General features: G+C 45.5%; 1 protein-coding gene across 1 annotated transcript in view; it reads left to right on the top strand.

Moving 5' to 3' along the window:
• Positions 1-24,205, top strand: part of LOC115118789 (double C2-like domain-containing protein beta) — a 45,393-nt gene that overhangs the window by 18,427 nt on the left and 2,761 nt on the right. The window contains exons 3-13 of the mRNA XM_065007752.1: positions 5,355-5,498; positions 5,695-5,824; positions 9,192-9,273; positions 10,276-10,533; positions 10,682-10,894; positions 11,090-11,254; positions 17,355-17,434; positions 17,712-17,786; positions 18,235-18,344; positions 18,978-19,104; positions 19,732-19,788. Of these exons, the coding sequence (XP_064863824.1) occupies positions 5,355-5,498; positions 5,695-5,824; positions 9,192-9,273; positions 10,276-10,533; positions 10,682-10,894; positions 11,090-11,254; positions 17,355-17,434; positions 17,712-17,786; positions 18,235-18,344; positions 18,978-19,104; positions 19,732-19,788 (1,441 nt within the window). The remainder of the gene's footprint in view (positions 1-5,354; positions 5,499-5,694; positions 5,825-9,191; positions 9,274-10,275; positions 10,534-10,681; positions 10,895-11,089; positions 11,255-17,354; positions 17,435-17,711; positions 17,787-18,234; positions 18,345-18,977; positions 19,105-19,731; positions 19,789-24,205) is intronic.

Below are 24,205 nucleotides of genomic sequence, written 5' to 3'. Positions count from 1 at the left end.
CACACACTGTGACAGCAATCAGTCATGTTGCCATGCCGCAGGCGGTCACAGTAACCCCTGACATTTCTAATCATCAGGGAGAGAACATTTGTGACAGTACAGAAAGAATAGAGAGGAGAGAGGGGGAGGAGAGAGAATGAGTAGGCAAGAGAGAGAGAAAGTGAGAAACACACACCAGAAGGCAAGTCAACCGTCGCCTCTGGAGTGATCTGTACTCAGGGTTCAATACTACTGTGCATTACTCAGGGTTCAATACCCTGCTACCAGGAACTGAAAATGCCTCTAGATGTTTTCACTGAACAAGGAACAGAGGCACACATCATTATCATCGGCTAGATTAGAGCACTGTCAAGTAGAATATCTACAGCCGTGTATCCTTTAGGTCCATGTATTTCAGTGTTGTCTGCGGGTCACCAGGATCAGGGTTGAGACAGACAGGACTGATGCATCTGTAACGAGTTAAGTTCACTCCACAGCTAGCTTGAAATGTCGCCGATGGAGCTAACTAATTGGTACCTGTTGTATAGCTCAATCAGTTGGTACGCTGTCAAGGAGGACGTTTACGTGTGTCTGCGAGCAGAGGTTCACTGGTTTGCAGGGGCGCTAAATATTTTGCTTGTTCATTCCCAGCGCACCTCTCCAGGTTCTGTTGGAGAGACGCATCGCTGCGGCGATCCACCAATGTTCCGTCCCAAAAAATGTATCTAACATAAATCATGTAGCAGATCTAGGATATGGTAGAAATAATATGTGGCCTCCTGAGTGGCGCAGTGGTCTAAGACACTGCATCGCAGTGCTAGCTGTGACACTAGAGATCCGTGAGTCCAGGCTCTGTCGCAGCCGGCCGCAACCAGGAGACCCATGGGGCGGCACACAATTGTCCCAGCGTCATCCGGGTTAGGGGAGGGTTTGGCCGGCAGGGATGTTCTTGTCCCATCGCGCACTAGCAACTCCTGTGGCGGGCGCAATGCACGCTGACACGGTCGCCAGGTGTACAGTGTTTCCTCCGACACATTGGTGCGACTTGGCTGGGTTGTGTTTCGGGGGACGCACGGCTCTCGACCTTAGTCTCTCCCGAGTCCAGCGATGGGACAAGAACTGTATCTACCAATTGGATACCACGAAATTGGAGAGAAAAAGGGGTATAAAAAATAAATGTCTATGTGGCCTTTTCTGTAGCCTAGAGGCTGGAGATAAAATGGATGACAATGTAATGACACAGACACTTTTCTGTAGCCTAGAGGCTGGGGATAAAATGGATGACAATGTAATGACACAGACACTTTTCTGTAGCCTAGAGGCTGGAGATAAAATGGATGACAATGTAATGACAGACACTTTTCTGTAGCCTAGAGGCTGGAGATAAAATGGATGACAATGTAATGACACAGACACTTTTCTGTAGCCTAGAGGCTGGAGATAAAATGGATGACAATGTAATGACACAGACACTTTTCTGTAGCCTAGAGGCTGGAGATAAAATGGATGACAATGTAATGACACAGACACTTTTCTGTAGCCTAGAGGCTGGAGATAAAATGGACGACAATGTAATGACACAGACACTTTTCTGTAGCCTAGAGGCTGGAGATAAAATGGATGACAATGTAATGACACAGACACTTTTCTGTAGCCTAGAGGCTGGAGATAAAATGGATGACAATGTAATGACACAGACACTTTTCTGTAGCCTAGAGGCTGGAGATAAAATGGATGACAATGTAATGACACAGACACTTTTCTGTAGCCTAGAGGCTGGAGATAAAATGGACGACAATGTAATGACACAGACACTTTTCTGTAGCCTAGAGGCTGGAGATAAAATGGATGACAATGTAATGACACAGACACTTTTCTGTAGCCTAGAGGCTGGAGATAAAATGGATGACAATGTAATGCCACAGACAGGCTGGAGATAAAATGGATGACAATTTCTGTAGCCTAGAGGCTGGAGATAAAATGGATGACAATGTAATGACACAGACACTTTTCTGTAGCCTAGAGACTGGAGATAAAATGGATGACAATGTAATGACACAGACACTTTTCTGTAGCCTAGAGGCTGGAGATAAAATGGACGACAATATAATGACACAGACACTTTTCTGTAGCCTAGAGGCTAGAGATAAAATGGATGACAATGTAATGACACAGACACTTTTCTGTAGCCTAGAGGCTGGAGATAAAATGGATGACAATGTAATGACACAGACACTTTTCTGTAGCCTAGAGGCTGGAGATAAAATGGATGACAATGTAATGACACAGACACTTTTCTGTAGCCTAGAGACTGGAGATAAAATGGACGACAATGTAATGACACAGACACTTTTCTGTAGCCTAGAGGCTAGAGATAAAATGGATGACAATGTAATGACACAGACACTTTTCTGTAGCCTAGAGGCTGGAGATAAAATGGACGACAATGTAATGACACAGACACTTTTCTGTAGCCTAGAGGCTAGAGATAAAATAGACGACAATGTAATGACACAGACACTTTTCTGTAGCCTAGAGGCTGGAGATAAAATGGATGACAATGTAATGACACAGACACTTTTCTGTAGCCTAGAGGCTGGAGATAAAATGGACGACAATGTAATGACACAGACACTTTTCTGTAGCCTAGAGGCTGGAGATTAAATGGACGACAATGTAATGACACAGACACTTTTCTGTAGCCTAGAGGCTGGAGATTAAATGGACGACAATGTAATGACACAGACACTTTTCTGTAGCCTAGAGGCTGGAGATAAAATGGACGACAATGTAATGACACAGACACTTTTCTGTAGCCTAGAGACTGGAGATAAAATGGACGACAATGTAATGACACAGACACTTTTCTGTAGCCTAGAGGCTGGAGATAAAATGGACGACAATGTAATGACACAGACACTTTTCTGTAGCCTAGAGGCTGGAGATAAAATGGACGACAATGTAATGACACAGACACTTTTCTGTAGCCTAGAGGCTGGAGATAAAATGGACGACAATGTAATGACACAGACACTTTTCTGTAGCCTAGAGGCTGGAGATAAAATGGATGACAATGTAATGACACAGACACTTTTCTGTAGCCTAGAGGCTGGAGATAAAATGGATGACAATGTAATGACACAGACACTTTTCTGTAGCCTAGAGGCTGGAGATAAAATGGACGACAATGTAATGACACAGACACTTTTCTGTAGCCTAGAGGCTAGAGATAAAATGGACGACAATGTAATGACACAGACACTTTTCTGTAGCCTAGAGACTGGAGATAAAATGGATGACAATGTAATGACACAGACACTTTTCTGTAGCCTAGAGGCTGGAGATAAAATGGACGACAATGTAATGACACAGACACTTTTCTGTAGCCTAGAGGCTAGAGATAAAATGGACGACAATGTAATGACACAGACACTTTTCTGTAGCCTATAGGCTAGAGATAAAATGGATGACAATGTAATGACACAGACACTTTTCTGTAGCCTAGAGGCTGGAGATAAAATGGATGACAATGTAATGACACAGACACTTTTCTGTAGCCTAGAGGCTGGAGATAAAATAGATGACAATGTAATGACACAGACACTTTTCTGTAGCCTAGAGGCTGGAGATAAAATGGACGACAATGTAATGACACAGACACTTTTCTGTAGCCTAGAGACTGGAGATAAAATGGATGACAATGTAATGACACAGACACTTTTCTGTAGCCTAGAGGCTGGAGATAAAATGGATGACAATGTAATGACACAGACACTTTTCTGTAGCCTAGAGGCTGGAGATAAAATGGATGACAATGTAATGACACAGACACTTTTCTGTAGCCTAGAGGGCTGAGATAAAATGGATGACAATGTAATGACACAGACACTTTTCTGTAGCCTAGAGGCTGGAGATAAAATGGATGACAATGTAATGACACAGACACTTTTCTGTAGCCTAGAGGCTGGAGATAAAATGGATGACAATGTAATGACACAGACACTTTTCTGTAGCCTAGAGGCTGGAGATAAAATGGATGACAATGTAATGACACATACACTTTTCTGTAGCCTAGAGGCTGGAGATAAAATGGATGACAATGTAATGACACAGACACTTTTCTGTAGCCTAGAGGCTGGAGATAAAATGGACGACAATGTAATGACACAGACACTTTTCTGTAGCCTAGAGGCTAGAGATAAAATGGATGACAATGTAATGACACAGACACTTTTCTGTAGCCTAGAGACTGGAGATAAAATGGATGACAATGTAATGACACAGACACTTTTCTGTAGCCTAGAGGCTGGAGATAAAATGGATGACAATGTAATGACACAGACACTTTTCTGTAGCCTAGAGGCTGGAGATAAAATGGATGACAATGTAATGACACAGACACTTTTCTGTAGCCTAGAGGCTGGAGATAAAATGGATGACAATGTAATGACACAGACACTTTTCTGTAGCCTAGAGGCTGGAGATAAAATGGATGACAATGTAATGACACAGACACTTTTCTGTAGCCTAGAGGCTGGAGATAAAATGGACGACAATGTAATGACACAGACACTTTTCTGTAGCCTAGAGGCTAGAGATAAAATGGATGACAATGTAATGACACAGACACTTTTTACATTATGCAGGTTTCTCCCATCAAATAGCAGTAAATGGCGCCTAATCAAACAAAACATTTGCTGTCATGTTATCAAACAACATGTCCTAAAAACAGGACAGGTGAAAGTAGAATGGACACTATGGAATGGACCATAACAACTGTTAGCCAGGAGTTTCACCCCATTGTCATGATCAGTGGTTTCAAATTTGTATCCATAAATTTTTTTGGGACAAGCTGATTGTAGCGAAAAAATAACATACTTCTGCATTTCCCACTGTGTCACATTGCAAATATGCTCACAATAACTCCTGATAAAGTTGGGTAGCTGATATTCAGAGCCTAAATAGCCAAATTGATTAGTCACAGGAATCAGGACTAATGAAGCCAATACAACGGCCTGTTTTACAAACAGTGGGCCTACCACATGGATGGGCATTCATACAATTGCATTGCGGCATGGTAGACTACACCCCAGTAAACATGAGCCAACGTCTTTTGGACGTCTCTTTTTGGTGTTTTATAAACGGTAGGATTACCACATAGATGGGAATTCATACAATGATTTAACAGGCAGTACTGTAGGCTACACCTCAGTAAGCACGGACCGAAGCCTTTTGGACATCTTTTTTTGGTGCAGTCCGGACTAGTCTTGATTTCCACATCCACGGATATTGGTTTTTGGTCTGGTCTGGACCAAATCTGATGTTAAGTACTGTTGACCGGCAAATTCTACCGGTGTGTCCATTCCGTCTGTCAGGTCAGTCAGCAGGATGTACCAGCATGGTGGAGGTCATGGAGGAGGTCCTCAGGAGGTCGCGCTAACAGACGAAGAGAAGGAGATCATCAACAGTGTTCTGGCTCGGGCTGAGACCATAGAGGCCATGGAGCAGGAGAGGATCGGGTGAGACAGACAGAGAGAGAGAGAGCGAGGAACGAGAACGAGAGAGAAATAGAAAACTGTGTGTGTGTGTGGGTGGGTGTGTGTGTGCATACTGTGTGATCTCTAGGCGGTTGGCGACCTGTCTGGACAGTCTGTGTCCTTTGTTGTGTGTGTGTGTGTGTGTGTGTGTGTGTGTGTGTGTGTGTGTGTACTGCAGGCGTTTTGCCACTAGGTTGGACAGTATGAAGAAGACTGCGTGTGGAGATGGTCAGTCTCGTTGTCTGCTGTGTGGAGAGACGTTTGGACAGCAGGGAGTCACCTCTGTACTCTGTTCCTACTGCAAGAAGGTAACAAACACACCTACCTACAGAGACCATTACAACATATTGACTGGACTCGCAGGGGTAAACTACTGTAACTCCTGTATCTCCTGTAACTCTTGTAACTCCTGGATCTCCTGTAACTCCTTTATCTCCTGTATCTCCAGTAACTCCTTTATCTCCTGTAACTCCTTTATCTCCTGTATCTCCTCTCCTGTAACTCATGTAACTCCTGTAACTCCTGTAACTCCTGTATCTCCTGTAACTCCTGTATCTCCTGTAACTCCTATAACTCCTGTAACTCCGGTAACTCCTGTAACTCCTGTAACTCCTGTCTCTCCTGTAACTCCTATATCTCCTGTAACTCCTGTAACTCCTGTCTCTCCTGTAACTCTATTATCTCCTGTGTCTCATGTAACTCCTTTATCTCCTGTAACTCCTTTATCTCCTGTAACTCCTGTAACCAGAGGTGGAAAAAGTACCAAATGTTCAGACTTGAGTAAAGGTAAAGATACCTTAAAAGAAAATGACTCAAGAAAAAGTGAAAGTCACCCAGTAAAACACTACTTGAGTAAAAGTCTAAAAGTATTTGGTTTTAAATATACTTAAGTATCAAAAGTTGGCCTCCCGAGTGGGGCAGTGGTCTAAAGCACTGCATTGCAGTGCTAGCTGGGCCACTAGAGTCCAGGCTCTGTCGCAGCCGGCCGTGACCGGGAGACCCATGGGGCGGCGCACAATTGACCCAGCATCGTCCGGGTTAGGGGAGGCTTTGGTCAGTAGGGATGTCCTTGTCCCATCGCACACTAGCAACTCCTGTGGCGGGCCGGGCGCAGGGCATGCTGACACGGTCACCAGGTGTACGGTGTCTCCTCCAACACATTGGTGCGGCTGGCATCCGGGTTAAAGTGGGCATTGTGTCAAGAAGCAGTGCGGCCTGGCTTGGTTGGGTTGTGTTTCGGAGGAAGCACGGCTCTCGACCTTCACCTCTCCTGAGTCCATACGGGAGTTGCAGCGATGAGACAAAGCTGTAACTACTGATTGGATGTCACGTTCTGACCTTAGTTCCCTTGTTTTGTGTAACTTGTGTGCACGTCTGTGGGTTACATGTTTCCCATTTTGTGGGGTTTGCTGGACAGTTTAAGTCCCCGTGTTTGGGGCGTTTTGTTGTACGCCCTGTGTTTTCGTGGGGTTGGCTTATGTTCGCCGTTTTGTGCATTAAATTAACACTACCCTGAACTCTCTGCTTCCTGCGCCTGACTTCTCACCCACTACACCCAGAACGTTACAGAACCACCCACCAAAAAAGGACCAAGCAGCGTGGTATCGGGCAGCAGCGATCTCAGGACTCCTGGACATGGGAGGACGTTTTGGACTGCAAGGGTTGCTACACATGGGAGGAGATCCTGGCTGGAAGGGATCGCCTCCCATGGGAACAGGTGGAGGCAGCCAGGAGAGCGGAAGCAGCAGGTAATGGGAGCCAGCGCTTCGAGGGAACACGGCTGGCAAGGAAGCCCGAGAGGCAGCCCCCCAAAATTACTGGGAGGGAGCACATGGGGAGTGTGGCTAAGTCAGGTAGGAGACCTGAGCCAACTCCCCGTGCTTACCGGAGAGCGAGAGGGACCGGGCAGGCACCGTGTTATGCCGTGAGGCGCACGGCATCCCCGGTGCGTGTGCATAGCCCGGTGCGGTACATTGCACCGCCTCGTATCGGCTGGGCTAGAGTGGGCATAGAGCCAGGTGTCATGAAGCCGGCTCAGCGCATCTGGTCTCCAGTGCGTCTCCTCGGGGCAGTGGACATGGCACCAGCCTTACGCATGGTGTCCCCGGTTCACCAGCACAGCCCAGTGCGGGCTATTCCACCTCGCCGCACTGGCCTGGCTACAGGGAGCATTCAACCAGGTAAGGTTGGGCAGGCTCAGTGCTCAAGAGCTCCAGTGTGCCTTCACGGTCCGGTCTATCCCGTGCCACCTCCACAAACCAGCCCTCCGGTGGCAGCCCCTCGCACCAGGCTGTCTCTCAGTCTTCTCCCTACAGGTGCTCCCGCTTGTCCAGCGCTGCCAGAGCCTTCCTCCTGCCCAGCGCTGCCAGAGTCTCCTGTCTGTCCTGAGCTGCCAGAGCCGCCAGTCTGTCCTGAGCTGCCAGAGCCGCCAGTCTGTCCTGAGCTGCCAGTCAGCCAGGAGCTGCAAGAGCCATCAGTCAGCCAGGAGCTGCCAGAGCCGTCAGTCAGCCAGGAGCTGCCAGAGGCGCCTGTCACGCCGGCAATGCCGGAATCGCCCTTCACTCCGGAGCTGCCGGAGTCTCCCGCCTCTCCGGCGCTGCCAGAGTCGTCCTTCACTCCGGCGCTGCCGGAATCTCCCGTCCATTCGGGACAAGTGGCTAGGGTCCCCAGTCCGAAGTCGGCGGCGAGGGTTGCCGCTCTTAAGAGGTCACGGAGGCGGTTAAGGAGGCGGAGAAAGACTATGGTGGAGTGGGGTCCCGTGCCAGAACCGCCACCCCGGACAGACACCCACCCAGACCCTCCCCTATAGGTTCAGGTTTTGCGGCCGGAGTCCACACCTTTAGGGGGTTACTGTCACGTTCTGACCTTAGCACTACCCTGAACTCTCTGCTTCCTGCGCCTGACTTCTCACCCACTACACCCAGAACGTTACATTGGATACCAAGAAGTTGGGGAGAAAAAGGAGTAAAAAATTAATAAACAAATTAATAATAACAAGTATCAAAAGTAAATGTAATTGCTAAAATATACTTAACTATAAAATTAAAAGTATAAATAATTTCAAATTCCTTATACCAGATGGCACCATTTTCTTGTTTTTTAAACAGATAGCCAAGGGCACACTCCAACACTCAGACATCCTTTACAAACGAAGCATGTGTGTTTCGTGAGTCCACAAGATCATAGACAGTAGGGATGATCAGGGATGTTCTCTTGATAAGTGTGTGAATTAGAAAATGTTCCTGTCCTACTAAGCATTCAAAATGTAACGAGTACTTTTGGGTGTCAGGGATAATGTATTCAGTAAAAAGTACATAATTGTCTTTAAGAATGTAATGAAGTAAAAGTAAAATATATAAATAGTAAAGTTAAGTACAGATACCCAAAACAACTACTTAGGTAGTACTTGAAAGAATTTTCACTGCCTGTAACTCCTGTAACTCATTATTTTGTTACTTTCTTTTGTTCTACTTTCTAGTTCTTGTTACTTAGAGATTATCCTGTCCATTCACTACATGAACTGTAAAATTGTGTGTGTACCTGCACTGCCTCAAGAGACCTGTGTGTGTGTGCGTGTGTGTGTGTGTGTGTGTGTGTGTGTGTGTGTGTGTGTGCGTGTGCGTGTGTGTGTGTGTGTGTGTGTGTGTGCGTGTGCGTGTGGGTTTCTGCCTCCAGCACATGTGCAGTAAGTGTGGGATTCAGAACAGCCGTTCGTCATCTCCAGTGTGGGTTTGTAGGATCTGCAGTGAACATCAAGAGGTGAGGAGGAATGAGAGAGAGGGAAAGAGAGAGAGGAAAGAAGTGAGAGGAGAGGCGTGAGGGGCAGAGGGGGAGGAGACAAGGGGAGAGTGATGAGGGGAGGAAAGAAGTGAGAGGAGAGGCGTGAGGGGCATAGGGGGAGGAGACAAGGGGAGGAGGAGACAAGGGGAGAGTGATGAGGGGAGGAAAGAAGTGAGAGGAGAGGCGTGAGGGGCAGGGGAGGAGACAAGGGGAGAGTGATGAGGGGAGGAAAGAAGTGAGAGGAGAGGCGTGAGGGGCAGAGGGGGAGGAGACAAGGGGAGAGTGATGAGGGGAGGAAAGAAGTGAGAGGGGAGGCGTGAGGGGCAGAGGGGGAGGAGACAAGGGGAGAGTGATGAGGGGAGGAAAGAAGTGAGAGGAGAGGCGTGAGGGGCAGAGGGGAGGAGACAAGGGGAGAGTGATGAGGGGAGGAAAGAAGGGGTGGAGAGACAGTCAGTAGCTTTAATCATTTTAATAATAATTCTCAGTACCCTCTAATTATCCTCCATTGAATATTCCCTCTTATGAGAAACAATTGTGGTTGTTTGTCCCTTCAAAATCTAAATGGAGAGACAGATGGAGAGAGAAGGGGAGAGAGAGGAAGATAAGGGGTAGAAGAGAGAGAAGGAGGAAGATAAGGGATAAAAGAGAGAAGGGGAAGAGAGAGAAGGGGGAGAGAGGAAGAGAGTGAAGGGGGAAGAGAGTGAATGGGTAGACGAGAGAAGGAGGGAGATGAGGGTTCAGCTGGTTCAGTCACTATGTTTCAGACCCTTTAATTAAATGGTCCTACTTGTCAATCAATGTGTGATAACTCATCTGCTAAGCACGCTACCCCCCCTCCATCTAATTTTCTCTCTTTCCATCTAATTCTCTCCCTCTCCCTTTCTCTATATCTCCTGCGATCTCTCTCTCATTCTTTCTCTACATCTCTTCCCTCTCTCTCTCTTTTCCTCTGTGTCTCTCCATCTCTCGTTTTATGTCTAAATGTTGAAGCGTTCTGGAGCATGGTTCTTTAAGGGACAACCCCAGCAAGTCCTCCCTGCTCCCCTGCCCATCTCCAGGCCCAGAGGGACAGGTTCAGAGAGCCCCCGTACCCAGACCCCTACCCATTCCCACCACCAGCCCAGTGCCCAGCCCTATCCCCGTACCCAGCCCAGCTACCAGTCAGACCCTGGTGCGGAGGACTACACAGAGCGGCAGGAGCAGCAGGATAACTCCTACTCCAACATACAAAACCAAGGTGAGCAGTGGAAACAAGCATTTCCATTTCACTACTAGTTGGACTTGTATGAGAGGTAAAAGCAAAAGCTTTTAGTTTGTCTCAGATGTTGGGTATCGAGGACATATATATTTCAAAATGTAATCTTCCTCTCTCTGTCTCGTCTCAGAGCCCACTGATGAGCCCCCATACTCCAGTTCGGAGCAACAGGACCCAGAGGGCAATAGCTCTGCTCAGACACTAGAGGGTGTTGCTGAGGCCCAGGTTAGCCCTGCCGTGGTGGAGGAAGTGGTGAAGATGGAAAGACAGTTAGGCTCCAGACCTCCCACAGTCAGGGGAAGAGAGAACCCACCAGCTCCAGCTGACACAGTCACAGCACAGGGTATGATTAAAGGGACATTTCACCCAAATTACAAAATGACATATGTGTTGCCTTCTCCCCTCTGAAAGCAGTCAATGGATAAGAAGAAACAACTTTGGTTTTGTTAACCTACCAATTGCCACCAACGACTAACTTGCATAATCGCTTCTACTTTGAAATTGAGACTGGCTAGATATCTGTATTTCTCTTCGTCAGCCCCTGCACCACAGAAGAGCAGATGCCCACAGCAGAGAGAGGAGAGAGCGCCACCTCTAGTCAGGGAGGAGAAACCCACTCCTGCCCCCAAAACCAGCATGGCACCACCAACAGGCCCCGCTCCCAACGAAGACAATGACAACGAATACGACTCTGATGAATCCAGTAAGTGAGTGTGTGTGTGTGTGTTTGGTTTTACTATCCTTGTGGGGACCAGATACTAAAACAAGGACCATTTGAATGTCCCCACAAGGAAAAAGCCTATTTTAGGCTTAGAGGTTAGGTTAAGGGTTAAAATGATGGTTAGGGTTAAAATTAGGGTTAGGGGTTTGGGGTTAAGGTTTAGGGTTAGGTTTAGGGGTTAGAGGTTACAACACATCCGCCACGCTGACCCTCAACACGGTGGCCTGTAAGGGGTGCATGCATAGTCCCCTCTTGTACTCCTTGTTCACCCACGACTTCTACACCATCATTAAGTTTGCTGCCGACACAATGGTGGTTGGCTTGATCACCAACGACGAGACAGCCTATAGGGAGGAGGTCAGTGACCTGGCAGTGTGGTGCCAGAACAACAACCTTTCCCTCAACGTCAGCAAGACAAGGGAGCTGATCGTGGACTACAGGAAACGTAGGGCCGAGCATGTCCCCATTCACATTGACTTGGCTGAAGTGGAGCGGGTCGAGAGCTTCACGTTCCTAGGTGTCCACATCACTAAGGTCCTATCATAGTCCCCACACACCAACACAGTTGTGAAGAGGGCACAAAAACGCCTCTTCCCCGTCAGGAGGCTGAAAAGATTCGGCATGGGCCTTCAGATCCTCAAAAAGTTCTACAGCTGCACCTTTGAGAGCTGCACCACCATTTGATATGGCAACTGCAAGGAACACGACCGCAAGGTGCTACAGAGAGTGCTGAGTACGGTGCAGTACATCACTGGGGCTGAGCTCCCTGCCATCCAGGACCTCTATACCAGGCGGTGTCAGTGGAAGGACCTACAAATTGTCAAAGACTCCAGCCACCCAAGTCATAGACTGTTCTCTCTGCTGCCACACGGAAATTGATAATTACAATAAGCATATGCTTTCCACTACCCCGGCCAACATCTCAGCACCCCCTGCAGCAACTTGCCCCCCCCGGTCTACACTCTAGACCCAAACTGTTACAGAACTATATCCATCCTGCCCTGCTTTTCTAAAAGTTAACAAACAGATCACCGACCATCTCGAATCCCACCGTACCTTCTCCACTATGCAATCTGGTTTCCGAGCTGGTCATAGGTGCACCTCAGCCACACTCAAGGTCCTAAATTATATCATAACTGCCATCGATAAAAGACAATACTGTGCAGCCATCTTCATTGACCTGGCCAAGGCTTTCGACTGTCAATCATCGCATTCTTATCGACAGACTCAATAGCCTTGGCTTCTCAAATGACTGCCTCGTCTGGTTCACCAACTACTTCTCAGATAGAGTTCAGTGTGTTCGGACCTCTGGCAGTCTCTATGGGGTTCAATTCTCGGGCCGACTCTTTTCTCTGTATACATCAATGATGTTGCTCTCGCTGCTGGTGATTCTCTTATCCACCTCTACGCAGACAACACCATTTTGTATACACCTGGCCATTCTTTGGACACTGTGCTAACAAACCTCCAAATGAGCTTCAAAGCCATACAACTCTCCTTCCGTGGCCTCCAACTACTTTTAAATGCAAGTAAAACTAAATGCATGCTCTTCAACCGATCGCTGCCCACACCCTCCCGCCCGACTAGCATCACTACTCTGGACGGTTCTGATCTAGAATATGTGGACAACTACAAATACCTAGGTTTCTGGTTAGACTGTAAACTCTCCTTCCAGACTCACATAAAGCATCTCCAATACAAAATTAAATCTAGAATCGGCTTCCTATTTCGCAACAAAGCCTCCTTCCAAACATACCCTCATAAAACTGACTATCCTACCGATCCTTGACTTTGGGGATGTAATTTACAAAATAGCCCCCAACACTCTTCTCAGCAAACTGGATGTAGTCTATCACAGTGTCATCTGTTTCGTCACCAAAGCCCCATATACTACCCAGCACTGCAACCTGCATTCTCTCGTTGGCTGGCCCTCACTGCATATCCGTCACCAAGCCCACTGGCTCCAGGTCATCTATACGTCTTTGCTAGGTAAAGCCCCACCTTATCTCAGCTCACTGTTCACCATAGCAACACCCACCCTTAGCACGCGCTCCAGCAGGTATATTTCACTGGTCATCCCCAAAGCCAACACTTCCTTTGGCCGCCTTTCCTTCCAGTTCTCTGCTGCCAATGACTGGAACGAATTGCAAAAATCACTGAAGCTGGAGACTTATATCTCCCTCTCTAACTTTAATATTCAGCTGTCAGAGCAGCTTACCGATCACTGTACCTGTACACAGCCAATCTGTAAATAGCACACCCAACTACCTCATCCACATATTATTACTTACCCTCTTGCTCTTTTGCACCCCAGTATCTCTACTTGCACATCATCATCCGCGCATCTATCGCTACAGCAGTAATGGCCTATTTATTGCCTTACCTCCCCTCCCCACTCTTCTACATTTGCACACACTATACATAGATTTTTATATTGTGTTACTGACTGTACATTTGTTTATGTGTAACTTTGTGCTGTTGTTTTTGTCGCACTGCTTTGCTTTGTCTTGGCCAGGTCGCAGTTGTAGATGAGAACTTGTTCTCAACTGGCCTACCTGGTTAAATAAAGGTGAAATATTTTTTATTTTTTATTTTAAACGGTATCAAAGTATGCAACCAACAGGACACTAAACAGCTTCTACCCACAAGCCATAAGACTGCTAAAGCATTGACCTTTTTGTCCTAACTCTTTTGACACATCACATACGCTGCTGCTACTATTAATATATATCCTGTTGCCTAGTCACTTTACCCCGACCTACAGTGCATTCGGAAAGTATTCAGATCCCTCGACTTTTTCCACATATAGTTACGTTGCAGCCTTGTTCTACAATCAAGTTTTTAAAATTCTCTTCATCAATCTACACAGAATAACCCATGATGACAATGCAAAAACAATGTTTTTACAATTTTTTGCAAATGTGTAAAAAAATATGGAATAAATATATATCACATTTATAGTTGAAGTCGGACGTTTACATACACTTAGAATCATTAAAACTTGTTTTTCAACCACTACACACATTTCTTGTTAATAACAAACTATAGTTTTGGCAAGTCAGTTAGGACTACTACTTTGTGCATGACACAAGTCATTTTTTCAACAATTGTTTACAGACAGATTTTTTCACTTAAAATTCACTGTATCCCAATTCCAGTGGGTCAAAAGTTTACATACACTGAGTTGGCTCTGCCTTTATAGCTTGGAAAATTCCAGAAAATGATGTCATGGCGTTAGAAGATTCTGATAGGCTAATTGACATAATTTGAGTCAATTGGAGGTGTACCTGTGGATGTATTTCAAGACCTACCTTCAAACTCAGTGCCTCTTTGCTTGACATCATGGGAAAATCAAAAGAAATCAGCCAAGACCTCAGAAAACAAATTGTAGACCTCCACAAGTCTGGTTCATCGTTGGGAGAAATATCCAAACACCTGAAGGTACCACATTCATCTATACAATCAATAGTATGCAAGTATAAACACCATGGGACCACGCAGCCATCATACCGCTCAGGAAGGAGACGCGTTCTGTCTCCTAGAGATGAACGTGCTTTGGTGCGAAAAGTGCAAATCAATCCCAGAACTACAGCAAAGGACCATGTGAAGATACTAGAGGAACAAGGTACAAAATTATCTATATCCATAGCAAAAGGAGTCCTATATTGACATAACCTGAAAGGCCGCTCAGCAAGGAAGAAGCCACTGCTCCAAAACCGGCATAAGAAAGCCAGACTACGGTTTGTAACTGCACATGGGGACAAAGGTCGTACTTTTTGGAGAAATGTCCTCTGGTCTGATAAAACAAAAATAACTGTTTGGCCATAATGACCATCATTATGTTTGGAGGAAAAATGGGGAGGCTTGCATGCCGAAGAACACCATCCCAACCTTGAAGCACGGGGGTGGCAGCATCATGTTGTGGGGGTGCTTTGCTGCAGGAGGGACTGGTGCACTTCACAAAATAGATGGCATCATGAGGTAGGGAAATTATGTGGATATATTGAAACAACATCTCAAGACATCAGTCAGGAAGTTAAAGCTTGGTCACAAATGGGTCTTCCAAATGGACAATGACCCCAAGCATACTTCCAAAGTTAATGGTTTAAGGACAACAAAGTCAAGGTATTGGGTCCTATAGAAAATTTGTGGGCAGAACTGAAAAAGCATATGCGAGCAAGGAGGCCTACAAACCTGACTCAGTTACACCAGCTCTGTCAGGAGAAATTCACCCAACTTATTGTGGCAAGCTTGTGGAAGGCTACCTGAAACGTTTGACCCAATTTAAACAATTTAAAGGCAATGCTACCAAATACTAATTGAGTGTATGTAAACTTGTGACCTACTGGGGATATGATTAAATAAATAAATGCGGAAATAAATCATTCTCTCTACTATTATTCTGACATTTCACATTCTTAAATTAAAGTGGTGATCCTAACTGACCCAAGATAGGGAATTTTTACTAGGATTAAATGTCAGGAATTGTGAAAAACTGAGTTTAAATGTATTTGGCTAAGGTGTATGTAAACTTCCGACTCAACAGTAGGTATTCAGACCCTTTCCTCAGTACTTTGTTGAAGCATGTTTGGCAGCGATTACAGCCTTGCATCTTCTTGGGTATGACGCTACAAGGCACAGCTGTATTTGGGGAGTTTCTCCCATTCTTCTCTGCAGATCCTCTCAAGGTCTGTCAGGTTGGATGGGGAGCATTGCTGCACAGCTATTTTCAGGTCTCTCCAGAGATGTTCGATCGGATTCAAGTCCAGGCTCTGGCTTGGCCACTCAAGGGCATTCAGAGACTTGTGCTTAAGGTCGTTTTCCTGTAGGAAGGTGAACCTTCGCCCCAGTCTGAGGTCATGAGTGCTCTGGAGAAGGTTTTCATCAAGGATCTCTCTGTACTGCTCTGTTCATCTTTCCTGATTAGGAAACAATCCTGATTAGTTTCCCAGTCACTGCTGCTGAAAAGCATCCCCACAGCATGATGTTGCCACCACCATGCTTCACCGTAGGGATGGTGCCAGCTTTCCCCCAGACGTGACGCTTGGCATTCAGGCCAAAGAGTTCAATCTTGGTTTCATCAGACCAGAGAATCTTGTTTCTCATGGTCTGAGCGTCCTTTAGGTGCCTTTTGGCAAACTTCAAGTGGGCTGTCATGTACCTTTTACTGGGGAGTGGCTTCCGTCTGGCCACTCTACTACTATAAAGGCTTGATTGGAGTGTTGCAGAGATGGTTGTCTTTCTGGAAGTTTCTCCCATCTCTACAGAGGAACTCTGGAGCTCTGTCAGAGTGACTATCGGGTTCTTGGTCACCTCCCTGACAAAGGCCCTTCTCCCCTGATTGCTCAGTTCGGCCAGGCAGTCAGCTCTAGGAAGAGTCTTGGTGTTTCCAAACTGCTTCCATTTAAGAATGGAGGCCACTGTGTTCTTTGAGACCGTCAATGCTGCAGACATTTTTTGGTACCATTCCCCAGATCTGTGCCTCGACACAATCCTGTCTCAGAGCTCTATAGATAATTCCTTTGCGTGGAACAACCATAAAATACACGTGTTCTAATGTACACACACTCTCCCTCTCTCTGTGGTTCTGTTATTCCCTCTCCCTCTCTCTGTGGTTCTGTTATTCCTTCTCCCTGTGGTTCTGTTATTCCCTCTCCCTCTCTCTGTGGTTCTGTTATTCCCTCTCCCTCTCTCTGTGGTTATGTTATTCCCTCTCCCTCTCTCTGTGGTTATGTTATTCCCTCTCCCTCTCTCTGTGGTTCTGTTATTCCCTCTCTCTCTCTCTGTGGTTCTGTTATTCCCTCTCCCTCTCTCTGTGGTTCTGTTATTCCCTCTCCCTCTCTCTGTGGTTCTGTTATTCCCTCTCCCTCTCTCTGTGGTTCTGTTATTCCCTCTCCCTCTCTCTGTGGTTCTGTTATTCCCTCTCCCTCTCTCTGTGGTTCTGTTATTCCCTCTCCCTCTCTCTGTGGTTCTGTTATTCCCTCTCCCTCTCTGTGGTTCTGTTATTCCCTCTCCCTATCTCTTTGTTGGCAGCAGAAACCAATCTGACTTTCTTTTGTCATTATTTTGTTCTGTCCATCAGCCACGCTGGGGTTGCTGGAGTTCATTCTGCATTATGAACAGGGGAACAAAACGCTGCACTGCAACATAGTCAAAGCCAAGGTAAAAACACACACACGACACAGTGGATACGCATACACAGTACCAGTCAAAATTCTGGACACACCTACTCATTCCAGGGTTTTAAAATGATTTTTACTATTTTCTACATTGTAGAATAATAGTGAAGACATCAAAACTATGAAATAACACATATGGAATCATGTAGTAACCAAAAGAGTGTGCAACAAATATACATATATTTTATATTTGAGATTCTTCAAAGTAGCCACCCTTTGCCTTGATGACATCTTGCTCTCCCTCTCTCTCTCTCTCACAGGGTTTAAAGCCGATGGACTCTAACGGACTAGCAGACCCCTACGTCAAGCTCCACCTCTTACCTGGAGCCAGTAAGGTAACTTCAACACTTCTGGTTCTTTGTCTTTGTGTTGTAGCCCTGGTTTGATGTATTTTTTTTAATGAGATAGGACAGTGAAGACGAGACAGAAAAACTAGGAGAGTTTGTATGTTAGAAGGGCATGGGTCGAATTCGAACCCAATACCGACTCTGGTAGCTTAGGCTGTACATCTGTGCTGGGATCTTTAACCACTGGACCACACGGTAGGCCTGTACTCCTGCTTCCTGTTGACACAGACGTTCCCCCAGTGAATAATCATGTACTGTATATCTATTCATCTTCTCTCCACAGTCTGTTAGACAGTCTAAAAGTCGAACAAACTTTGCACTAAGTGAAAATAAGAAAAATCTTTCTCTCTCTCTGTCTCTCTCCATCTATCTCCCTTTGTCTCCTGCTCTATTTCTTCCCCTGTCTCTCCCCTCCCCCTCTCCCCGTTTCCTCCAGTCTAACAAGCTGCGTACTAAGACCCTGAAGGGCACTCTGAACCCAGTGTGGAATGAGACTCTAGTGTACCACGGTATCACTGATGATGACATGCAGCGCAAAACACTACGGTAATAACAGCCTCAACCATACCACTACTGGATATACTGTATGAGTGACCCACTGGGCCATCTGAAATGATTCCATTGATATTGGTCCAGTTTTGTTCAGTGGCTCTCCATTTAAATCAGTACGATTTCCCAGAGCTAAAGGGAAAAAGGAGAATAACAACTGTTCTGTGATGCAAGAAGAGAGTAAGAGAATAAAACTCTTCCTGGGCCTCCCGAGTGGCGCAGCGGTCGTCACTACAGCCTGCGACATCCCTACAGCCTGGGGTTCGATCCCACCGTGACAACCGGCCGTGACCAGGAGTCCCATAGGGTGGCGCACAATTGGCCCAGGGTCGTCTGGGTTAGGAGAGGGTTTTACTTGGCTCATCGCGCTCTAGCGACTCCTTGTGGAGGACCGGGCGCCTGCAAGCTGTCGTCAGTTGAACAGTGTTTCGTCCGACACATTGGTGCAGCTGGTTCCTGGGTTAAGTGAGCAGGTGTTAAGAAGCATGACTCGACTTTCGCGTCTCCCAAGCCATTTGGGGAGTTGCAGCGATGAGACAAGATTGCAATTGGATATCACAAAATTGGGGAGAAAAAGGGGGATAAAATGACAAAATAATAAGAGATTAAAACTCCTCTTCCTGCTTCCAGGCTGTCGGTGAGTGATATGGACAAGTTCGGACACAATGAGTTCATAGGAGAGACGCGTGTTGCTCTGAAGAAACTCAAAGCCAACCAGATGAAGAACTACAGCGTGTGTCTAGAGAGGGTGGTCCAGGTAGGAACTACAACAGCGTGTGTCTAGAGAGGGTGGTCCAGGTAGGAACTACAACAGCATGTGTCTAGAGAGGGTGGTCCAGGTAGGAACTACAACAGCGTGTGTCTAGAGAGGGTGGTCCAGGTAGGAACTACAACAGCGTGTGTCTAGAGAGGGTGGTCCAGGTAGGAACTACAACAGCGTGTGTCTAGAGAGGGTGGTCCAGGTAGGAACTACAACAGCGTGTGTCTAGAGAGGGTGGTCCAGGTAGGAACTACAACAGCGTGTGTCTAGAGAGGGTGGTCCAGGTAGGAACTACAACAGCGTGTGTCTAGAGAGGGTGGTCCAGGTAGGAACTACAACAGCGTGTGTCTAGAGAGGGTGGTCCAGGTAGGAACTACAACAGCGTGTGTCTAGAGAGGGTGGTCCAGGTAGGAACTACAACAGCGTGTGTCTAGAGAGGGTGGTCCAGGTAGGAACTACAACAGCGTGTGTCTAGAGAGGGTGGTCCAGGTAGGAACTACAACAGCGTGTGTCCATGATGTCTGGAGACGGTTGTCTAACCACTGAACCACTTGTACATTGGGGATCCAACTGTTAATAATACTGATAGAAGTGATCTCACCCTCAAACTCCCTCCTGTCCCAGGTGAAGAAGGCAGGCACAGGAGGTTCAGCCCGGGGCATGGCTCTCTACGAGGAGGAGGTAAGACTCACCTGAGACGGGATTCACACCTGACACAGTACTCAGGGTTTACACTTGACTTTCATACCTAAGATTTACACCTGAATGCATAGTCACTTTACCGCTACCTACATGTACATACATGGCCAAAAGTTTTGCGAATTACACAAATATTAATTTTCACAAAGTCTGCTGCCTCAGTTTGTATGATGGCAATTTGCATATACTCCAGAATGTTATGAAGAGTGATCAGATGAATTGCAAAGTCCCTATTTGCCTTGCAAATGAACTGAATCCCCAAAAAACATTTCCACTGAATTTCAGCCCTGCCACAAAAGGACGAGCTGACATCATGTCAGTGATTCTCTCGTTAACACAGGTGTGAGTGTTGACGAGGACAAGGCTGGAGATCACTCTGTCATGCTGATCAATTTCGAATAACAGACTGGAAGCTTCAAAAGGAGGGTGGTGCTTGGAATCATTGTTCTTCCTCTGTCAATTTTTTATTTTTTTATTTCACCTTTATTTAACCAGGTAGGCTAGTTGAGAACAAGTTCTCATTTGCAACTGCGACCTGGCCAAGATAAAGCATAGCAGTGTGAACAGACAACACAGAGTTGCACATGGAGTAAACAATTAATACAGTAGAAAAAAGGAGAGTCTATATACATTGTGTGCAAAAGGCATGAGGAGGTAGGCGAATAATTACAATTTTGCAGATTAACACTGGAGTGATAAATGATCAGATGGTCATGTACAGGTAGAGATATTGGTGTGCAAAAGAGCAGAAAATAAAATAAATAAAAACAGTATGGGGATGAGGTAGGTAAAAATGAGTGGGCTATTTACCGATAGACTATGTACAGCGGCAGCGATCGGTTAGCTGCAAGGAAACAAGTGCCGTCATCATTGCTTTGCATAAAAAAGGGCTTCACAGGAAAGGATATTGCTGCTAGTAAGATTGCACCTAAATCATCCATTTGTCGGATCATCAAGAACTTCAAGGAGAGCGGTTCATTTGTTGTGAAGAAGGCTTCAAGACGCCCAATAAAGTCCAGCAAGTGCCAGGACCGTCTCCTAAAGTTGATTCAGTTGCGGGATCGGGGCACCACCAGTACAGAGCTTGCTCAGGAATGGCAGCAGGCAGGTGTGAATGCATCTGCACGCACAGTGAGGCGAAGACTTTAGGAAGATGGTCTGGTGTCAAGAAGGGCAGCAAAGAAGCAACTTCTCTCCAGGATAGACAGGATAGACTGATATTCTGCAAAAGATACAGGGATTGGACTTCTGAGGACTGGGGTAAAGTCATTTTCTCTAATGAATCCCCTTTCCGATTGTTTGGGGCATCCGGAAAAAAGCTTGTCCGGAGAAGACAAGGTGAGCGCTACCATCAGTCCTGTGTCATGCCAACAGTAAAGCATCCTGAGACCATTCATGTGTGGGGTTGCTTCTCAGCCAAGGGAATGGGCTCACTCACAATTTGCCTAAGAACACAGCCATGAATAAAGACTGGTACCAACACATCCTCCGAGAGCAACTTCTCCCAACCATCCAGGAACAGTTTGGTGACGAACAATGCCTTTTCCAGCATGATGGAGCACCTTGCCATAAGGCAAAAGTGATAACTAAGTGGCTCGGGGAACAAAACATCAATATTTTGGGTCCATGGCTAGGAAACTCCCCAGACCTTAATCCCATTGAGAATTTGTGGTCAATCTTCAAGAGGCGGGTGGACAAACAAAAACCCACAAATTCTGACAAACTCCAAGCAAGAATGATAATGCAAGAATGGGCTGCCATCAGTCAGGATGTGGCCCAGAAGTTAATTGACAGCATGCCAGGGCGGATTGCAGAGGTCTTGAAAAAGAACGGTCAACACTGCAAATATTGACTCAGCATCAACTTCATGTAATTGTCAATAAAAGCCTTTGACACTTATGAAATTGTCACGGCCGTCAAAAGAAGAGGACCAAGGTGCAGCGTGGTGAGCATACATACTTTTCTTAGTCGATGTCGCCAATAAACCATACCAAAACAAACCGTGACGCTTAAGGCTAAGTTAACTTCCCACAAACACATGTGGGAAAAAGGGTACCTAAGTATGGTTCCCAATCAGAGACAACGATAGACAGCTGTCCCTGATTGAGAACCATACCCAGCCAAAACATAGAAATAGAAAATCATAGAAACACAAAACATAGAATGCCCACCCCAACTCACGCCCTGACCAAATCAAAATAGAGATCTCTAAGGTCTCTAAGGTCAGGGCGTGACAGAAATGCTTGTAATTATACTTCAGTATTCCATAGTAACATCTGACAAAAATACCTAAAGACACTGAAGCAGCAAACTTTGTGAAAATTAATATTTGTGTCAACTTTTGGCCACGACTGTACAAATTACCTCGACTAACCTGTATCCCCGCACATTGACTCAGTACAGGTACCCACTTTTAATAGCCTCATTATTGGTATTTTATTGTGTTACTTTTTTATAATACATTTTTTACTTTAGTTTATTTAGTAAATATTTTCTTAACCATATTTTCTTACAACTGCATTGTTGGTTAAGGGATTGTAAGTAAGCATATCACAGTAAAGTCTACACCTGTTGTATTCAGCATATCACAGTAAAGTCTACACCTGTTGTATTCAGCATATCACAGTAAAGTCTACACCTGTTGTATTCAGCGTATAACAGTAAAGTCTACACCTGTTGTATTCAGCATATCACAGTAAAGTCTACACCTGTTGTATTCAGCATATCACAGTAAAGTCTACACCTGTTGTATTCAGCATGTCACAGTAAAGTCTACACCTGTTGTATTCAGCGTATAACAGTAAAGTCTACACCTGTTGTATTCAGCATATCACAGTAAAGTCTACACCTGTTGTATTCAGCGTATAACAGTAAAGTCTACACCTGTTGTATTCAGCATATCACAGTAAAGTCTACACCTGTTGTATTCAGCATATCACAGTAAAGTCTACACCTGTTGTATTCAGCATATCACAGTAAAGTCTACACCTGTTGTATTCAGCATATCACAGTAAAGTCTACACCTGTTGTATTCAGCATATCACAGTAAAGTCTACACCTGTTGTATTCAGCATATCACAGTAAAGTCTACACCTGTTGTATTCAGCATATCACAGTAAAGTCTACACCTGTTGTATTCAGCGTATAACAGTAAAGTCTACACCTGTTGTATTCAGCATATCACAGTAAAGTCTACACCTGTTGTATTCAGCATATCACAGTAAAGTCTACACCTGCTGTATTCAGCGTATCACAGTAAAGTCTACACCTGTTGTATTCAGCATATCACAGTAAAGTCTACACCTGTTGTATTCAGCATATCACAGTAAAGTCTACACCTGTTGTATTCAGCATATCACAGTAAAGTCTACACCTGTTGTATTCAGCATATCACAGTAAAGTCTACACCTGTTGTATTCAGCATATCACAGTAAAGTCTACACCTGTTGTATTCAGCATATCACAGTAAAGTCTACACCTGTTGTATTCAGCATATCACAGTAAAGTCTACACCTGTTGTATTCAGCATATCACAGTAAAGTCTACACCTGTTGTATTCAGCATATCACAGTAAAGTCTACACCTGTTGTATTCAGCATATCACAGTAAAGTCTACACCTGTTGTATTCAGCATATCACAGTAAAGTCTACACCTGTTGTATTCAGCATATCACAGTAAAGTCTACACCTGTTGTATTCAGCATATCACAGTAAAGTCTACACCTGTTGTATTCAGCATATCACAGTAAAGTCTACACCTGTTGTATTCAGCATGTCACAGTAAAGTCTACACCTGTTGTATTCAGCATATCACAGTAAAGTCTACACCTGTTGTATTCGACGCATGTGACATATAAAATGTGATTTGATTTTGACACTCAGGGTTTACACTTGATGTTCACACCTGACACAGTACTCAAGGTTTACACTTGATGTTCACACCTGACACAGTACTCAAGGTTTACACTTGATGTTCACACCTGACACAGTACTCAAGGTTTACACTTGATGTTCACACCTGACACAGTACTCAAGGTTTACACTTGATGTTCACACCTGACACAGTACTCAAGGTTTACACTTGATGTTCACACCTGACACAGTACTCAAGGTTTACACTTGATGTTCACACCTGACACAGTACTCAAGGTTTACACTTGATGTTCACACCTGACACAGTACTCAAGGTTTACACTTGACGTTCACACATAAGATAGTAGCTGAATTCTGGTGTCATCTGCATGATTTATTTATTTCCACTATCGACACACACGGGAAACTGTTGAGCATGAAAAACCCTGCAGCGTTGCAGTGCTTGACACAAACCTGTGTACCTGGCACCTACTACCATACCCTGTTCAAAGGCACTTAAATCTGTTGTCTTGCCTATTCACCCTCT

The sequence above is a fragment of the Oncorhynchus nerka genome, linkage group LG22, assembly GCF_034236695.1.
Source record: "Oncorhynchus nerka isolate Pitt River linkage group LG22, Oner_Uvic_2.0, whole genome shotgun sequence".
NCBI lineage: Eukaryota > Metazoa > Chordata > Actinopteri > Salmoniformes > Salmonidae > Oncorhynchus > Oncorhynchus nerka.
This window is presented reverse-complemented; position numbering and strand designations above follow the sequence as displayed.